The 7400-nt window shown below is 34.6% G+C and overlaps 1 protein-coding gene across 1 annotated transcript; it reads left to right on the plus strand.

The window, feature by feature from the left end:
- LOC107604970 (5'-adenylylsulfate reductase-like 5) lies at nt 413–6586 on the plus strand (the record flags this gene model as incomplete). Its single annotated transcript, XM_016306698.2, is given in 4 exon segments — nt 413–562; nt 5147–5328; nt 5585–5709; nt 5883–6586. Coding segments are annotated over 4 exon segments (879 nt in total), but the record flags the coding sequence as incomplete, so codon positions are not given.

The raw sequence follows: 7400 nt of genomic DNA on the forward strand, positions 1-7400 counted from the left end.
CAAACCAAACAAAACCAAACCAAACTGGCCATATTTTGCCACTTCCACAATCGCCAGCCACCATCTCTCACTATTCTTAAATCTTAACCCACCACATTACCAGATTTGAGATTCCAGGGATACATATATTTATTTAAAGACTACATTGCACAGCACATTCTCTTTGTATATATAGTAGTTATCAAAAAGGAAAGGAAAAGAAAAATCTCACATTTATATATCTATTTCCTTTTCACCCCTTTTGGGTTTTGTCTTGTAATAATATATCAATAATAAATAAATTAGTAATAAAATAATTGTTTTCATTTCTCCTTTTTCTTTTCTTTTTTTTTTCTCCTTGGTGTTTGTTCATCGTTCATCACTGTTGCACATATCATTTCCCTTTTCTCCTCCTCCTTCTTCTTCTTCTTCACCATACATGGCTTCTCTGCTTCTTCTCCTCTTCATCACTTCTTTCTCCTTCGCGCAATCCTCGTATGTATCATCTCCAGACGTTCCTCCTTTTCTTTATGCCCTTCAATCTCAATGCTCTATTGACGTTTCGCCGACACCGCCTCGTCAGGTTCATCTCTTTATTCCTTTAGATTTCCATTTTTTATTTGATTTGCTGGCTTCTTACGACAATTTTTGTGATGGTTATTAATCCGATTTGGTGTTGGATTTTGACTTTTCGTTATTTTATATATATATATTTCCCATTTTTTTTGCTAATTCGTTTTGATTTGATTTATTGGTGTTTTCATGGATTTCTGGTTGTTTGAAGCATTAGGTTCTTTTTTGATAATGAGAAAAATGGAGGAATCACAATATTTGGTGCTGCCAGTAATCTAATCGCATATAGGGAAAGCAATATACGTGGAAATATTTAGGGAAAAATTCATGATTTTGGAAATTGGAAGAAAGATGAAAAGCATGCTGGGGATAATTTCAATATTTCATATTCTATTTGGCTGATACTTTTATTAGAGCTTCTTTTCTAATTCAAATCAAACGATGGATTTCATTTTGGCCTCTTTGTGCCTGAAAATTTTTGAATTACCATCATAGAGAATTAAAGTCATTGATAGTTTGATGCTTGATAAGCTTGGACACAATTAAATCTTGTGTACCTCTGCTATCTTGGTGTTGGTATGGAGCATTCAGTAGAGGTCGGTTAGTTAAGAATGGGGATCACATTGATATCTTCCTGACAACTGTTTTGTGGTCCTAACTCAAGCATCAAGTTGAGATGCTTATCATCATAGTGTCTTTTAGGAAAACCTAAATCCCCTTGAAATCATTTGAATTATGATACTTTCCTCAAGAAAATAGATGTTTCTATCCATTCAATCAAATCGTTTACGCTGCAAGTTTACGCATGCTTGATAGTGTCTCAGATATAGTTTTCCTTTTTTGGATGCACATTTAATTAGGTTATCCCTCAACAAAAGAGATGCTTTTTGAAGTTTGGAAAAAAAAAAGGTATTTTACATTTCATCCTCCTATTTTTCGACTGGAAAAAACACACCCTGTTTGTTAAGCCAGTTGCACCAAAGATGTTCTCACGTAAATTATTTGAATATTGTTTTTGTTTTGTAAATTCCTTACATAAACTGTAAGTGTGTTCATGGAAATTTGATAACTGGTAAGCATGTAGTTATGCTAGATCTCGCATGGTCCGTTTATTTTTTAGTTTCTTGATCATTGACCAATTTTCATGAAGTTAACAGATGAAGATCATACCAAAATGCTTCTTCAAAATCTGTATATCTACCCTAGTTCCCTAGACTATTCTGTTTATTAGAATGAATAAATTTGATTTAGTTACTTTTAATTGCTATGGACTTTTAAGTTTTCATTCTTTCCCTTTCTAACTAGACACTTATAGGATAGTTATAGTTGATCTGTCTCTCCCCTTGAAACTTTGAATTTGAGATCCTCAACCACAGTGAAACCATATGACCATGGCTGCTACTAGGTGATGCAACACTTATAGCCAGGCGGTGCAATGATCTGCATCTGCAGTGCAACTTTGAACTTTGGCTGAGGAAGTTCAGCCTTGTTTGTGAGTTGAACAGAGTTTTATAGTTTATTTATTTTTCAGGCAACCCCTGTTTTCTGGTGCTCTTCGCTTTTGTCCTGTACTTGAGTTGTGGTAAATGCAATTTCAGGAGTTGTTGTGGACTTTTGCGAAGATATTTTTTTGTGGTTTTCGTGGGTGTTGGATGTGGTGATAAAACCTATTTGGTTTTGTCCTTTTTTATTTGTACTTACTCGGAGTTGTATGCTTGTTTGAAATGTTCATCTGATGATCCTAGTGGTTTTGGTTTAGTAGTTCCTAACCTCAAGTTGTGACCTCATCTATAACTTAGAAGCCTTTGTTTTGATATAAGGCATTATTTATGGTAGATTACATAGGTATTGTACTAAGGCATGTAAACAATCATACAAATGATGTGACCCAGTTATTATGCATACTGATATAGAATATTTTCAAATATTTAATGTTGTGATCTTGATGTTTATTGTTGCTATGCCTTATTTGTGTTCTTGTCCTAATACATATATATAGCTGATTGTTGAATATAATTTTACATAATAAGTTAGATCTTTTGTCTCTCTTGTTTTAATCCAAATTTTGCATTTCTACCTTCTAGGTTCAATCCAAAGTAGGATGAATTTGACAAGTATGTTCCATGTTATTAAGCACTGGCTGGAATATATTCTGGTTACATGAATGATATTTATGTAGTGCTTAAGGAGCACAAGTACTGTTTAGGAAAATCTATAGTGTTGAGCTTCAAATAATGTATGACATGGATCATGTATGACAGATAAAATTTTGCTTCATGTTGTCTGATCCTATGCTTTCAAATCTTATTCCCTTGTCTCTGATTTCTCTCTGCCCCTACCTGTTTCCGAGTGCTGACATTGATGTTGAACTAAAGTGATGATGAGAACGACTTATATCCTGAGATTATAAAGTCAACAGGTTACTGTAAGGAGTTCAGTTTATTGTTTCTTAAAAGCCGAGAGTGGAAATTTTATGGATATGATTTATATGAAACGATGTCTTCAAAAAACTTGTGGCAAACTTCTCCTGCCCAAATTTTGAGGTTATACCAAATTACTTTTTACATTTTATATGGGTGGGGAATGCGGCTTTGTAAACTCCCTTGATTCTTCAATGGGGTATTATTAAGAAAATGATATTATGAACCCCTATGATTTATATGAAACGATGTCTTCAAAAAACTTGTGGCAAACTTCTGCCCAAATTTTGAGGTTATACCAAATTACTTTTTGCATTTTATATGGATCAGGAATGCGGCTTTGTAAACTCCCTTGATTCCCCCCGAGGACACACACACAGGAATTTTGGGTCATGCAAAGAATCAAAGATTCTGTAGCAATACTTGATTTACGTACACACACAGGATTTTTGGGTCATGCAAAGAATCAAAGATTCTGTAGCAATACTTGATTTACGCAATGCTTCGGTTTATTTTTGTTGTAAAGGAATTCTAGGGTTTTTCTAACTATTCTTTTCTAATATTGATTTTATGTGGGATAGGATGACCTGTCTATCATCCCTTTGGTGCTTAGCTAATGGTTTATTTAATGGTATTCCTCTAGCTGATTTTCAGAGATATTAGCATCTATTGTTACATAGTCTATCCCTTTATGTCTTAGCTATCTGTCTGAGAATTTCTTATCTTCTTTTCTACATTCTCCCTCGTTAATCTAATTTCTTACTCTACCAAGAAAAAAAGGATTTTAGACTACTGACTGGTAATCATTTTCCTATTTCAAACAAACTTTCTTTCTTTTTTTTTTAAAAAAAAAAGGTTCAAGAAAATGGAATGTTTTCATGTACTACTGTTCACATTGGTCCCATATTTACACATGCATTTTAATTATTTTGTATGACATAAGAAGTATGGCATTTCTTAATCTATATTAATTCAGAAAATAATAGGAAGGGTGATGATTTTATGAAGGGATGGTAAAACCTGGTTGTTTTAGCCCCCTGAATCATAGAAAAGGAAAGATGGTGTGTGACCGAATTATGGTTTTGGTCTTTTTATTTCATTACCCCTTGAATATCATGGACCAGTTGAGCAGTCGATCAATCCTATATCTGTAGAAGAGATTTCTTGCGTAATTTTTCTCTTGTAATTGTCTTGGTGTTATTAAAGCTAACTAGTTGAGCATCCTATACCCTTTGGCTTTTTTTCCCACACATTCCATGACTTTTCTATCTATGTATTTTCCTCTAACCAATCCATATATTCTAGCGCAAATTATGTCTCCCTCCCTCCCTTGAGGTCTTTTAATATGACATTTGCACCCTCCCTCACTAGTTTGCAGGTTGACACTTATCACCCTTCTCTTTAACAAACTTTAACTCTCAACTCTGTTAACATCATATATTAAATGTTAGCTTTACCCTCTAAAATTCCTCTCTGATTTCACATTACCTCAAATCCATAATTCCTTCTTTTCTCTTCTTGGTGTCCCCCTCCCTTTGTAACTCTCAACTTGTTCATCCTCACTCCCATTCATGTGGCATCTGGTGCTGAGATAGCAGTTGATGGGGAGGTTCAAAACTAGACTAGTAGTGGTGAAGTGTCTAAACGAGCAATTGGACATGGGGTTGTGTTGTTGCCGATGCAACTGTCTCTGGCAATGGCACAGCATGGCAGAGCTGCATTGGCCGACGGCAGAGGGATCCTTTGTTTTGTTTGACTTCATTTCTGTGTGGGTGGCTTGAACATGGGGTTCAAGTCGTGGAATCAACCACTAATGCTTGTGTTAGAATAGGCTGCCTATATTACACTTCTGGGTGTGACCTTTTTCCGAACCCTACGCAACGTAGGATACTTTGCGGTGGCTGCCCTGTATACTATCTATGACATCATTAAGTCTGCTATCTGTACAGGATGTCTGACACTATTCTGTATTATCTATGTAGATATTTGGAAGTGATCTCTGTTGCCTTTTTTTTTTATTGTGATCTTGCATTTCCTGTTCTTATTTGACTTTTAACTTCATAATTGGAGCTAGTAATATTTGAAGATTTAATTATTTCTGATTATCTCTGGTTTTGTGTTTACATTTGCATATTCTGGTGAAATATATTGAAGTTTCCATTTTATTTGTTCAGGTTGATGGGGATTTCATAGACGCGATTTTGTCCAGCAGAAAGAGCATTGAACAAATTTCTATACTCTTCTATGCTTCCTGGTGCCCTTTTTCACAAAGATTGCTTCCCGACTATGAAGTTCTTAGTTCCATGTTTCCTCACGTAGAATATTTGGCACTTGAGCAGTCATCAGCTTTGCCAAGGTTTTGTAGCTGTCCTGCTACTCTTTTAAAATATCTTGATATTTACAGAATTTTTATCTTGTATTTTGGTTATATGTATATGCAATCATCATTCATCAGCAGTTAGGTTCGTCCTTTCTGTTCTGTGCTACCTCTGCTTCCTTTTGGTCAAGGGCAATGGCATGAATATTAAACTGAAATTCAGCAGTAAAAAAAATAAAAATAAAAACATAAGTTGCTTTCCATTTGTGTCCTCATGTATTTTTGTCCCCTGCAGCTTATATTCAAAATATGGAATCCATAGCCTGCCTGCTATCTTACTGGTGAACCAGTCTTGTAGGGTGAGATATCGTGGTCCGCACAATATTAAAACCCTTGTAGAATTTTATGAGAGAAACACAGGTAATCATCTTCTGAATCTTGCTCATAAATTTGTGAAGTTCTAATGAAATTTTAAAAAATCACCATTTTTTATATCTTGGACATTAGTGTATATATACCCGGGAATTGATTCTTTTCCGGAGACAAATTACAATGACTGATAATAAACTTATGATCTGTTTGCCTACCCTCAGGATTTGAAGCAAATCTTAACATTGTTATACATCAACTAAGCAGCTTAATGAGAGATGAGCATTCGACAATGAAGTCTTTAGTTGGTGTGTCGCTTAAAGAAATATCGAGCAGGGAACCTTACTTAGTGTTCTCGGTATTGTTTCTATGCTTGAGGATGCTCCTCTTTGTGTTTCCCAAGATCATATCACACCTCCAAGCATTCTGGAATTCGTATGCTCCTCATCTCAACTTGCAAATATTCAGTGAGACAAGCCAAGTGATGATGGGACGTGTTCGCAACGTGGTTGATGTCAGGAGGATATGGAACAAGTTACGATTATGCAAGACCAGGAACTTTCATGAGAGGGCGAGGAGCGCCAAGGCCTGGGCTTCTTCTCTGGCTTCTGTTTCATTGGGAGAGTCGGCATCCTCCGCCAGGTGATAATCTCAGAATCTAACCAAATCTTGTTCTAGTTGAAAAAGTAGTGTAGAGTTTGTCAGATAATAGCCTCAAGCTGCGGTTGGAGCTTGGGAGCACATAGATCATCTTCTCTCTTAATTTGTATTATTAGGTAAAAAATTTGTGTTAATTTTTAAGTCGAATTTTGGGAGGAAGCAAACAGGATGTAAATGGGAGAACAAGTTTCCTTTTTTGTAAATTGGTTGTGTCTGAATGGAACTATCTATACACACATTCCCTAAGCCTTTTAGACATAGCATAACATTTTGGTATTGTGCCCTAATAATATGCTAAACTATCTAGCTGAATTGGCATAGTGACAAGAAATGTGCATTAGAGAGAAATTTGAAATAGCAAGCACTTCAATTATCGTGGAATCTCGTTTCAACTGATTTAGATATGCAAAGAAAACATTATTAGGATAAATAGATCTGGTACAGGGTATTTCAGTAGTTAGAAATAGGAGACAAATCACAGTAAAACTATTAAAATAAATTTAGACGCTAATTCTCTAAATGTAAATATGATTTACTATTATAGTTGATTCTGTCACAAGGCATAGTAGTAGTTGTTCATGGTGACAGAGAAGTTGATGTCATCCCAATTGGAATATTTCATCCTTGATTATTATGTTCGGCTTGATGAGCTATATACCTTTAGCCTTCAAGGAAAAACATAACTTTTCATCCATGTAATATATACCTGGATTGCAGAACCATTATATTCACATAAGATGATGATATTTGGTATTTATAAGAAGTTTGATTATGTTGCTTTGAAAATGTTTGATTTTGTTATAATTTTTTTTTTTAAATTTTGCTTTCATAAAATATTTGTTTGTTGAAGAAGTATAAGGAGATAATTTTTTTATAGCTAATTTTAACCAATTTTTTCCTTTTTCTTTTTTAAATGACTTTTTTTATTTACATTCTCTTTTATCCACATTTATCATAATATGACTTCAATTCCAAACATGCATGACTCATCTCTATTATGGCTTCCAACAAAATTATAAAGTAAGCTGATATTGGATGATAAATAGTTATTCTTTAGTTAGATTTTTTATAATTTTGATGGT

Source organism: Arachis ipaensis, chromosome B06 (assembly GCF_000816755.2).
Source record: "Arachis ipaensis cultivar K30076 chromosome B06, Araip1.1, whole genome shotgun sequence".
NCBI classification, from domain to species: domain Eukaryota; kingdom Viridiplantae; phylum Streptophyta; class Magnoliopsida; order Fabales; family Fabaceae; genus Arachis; species Arachis ipaensis.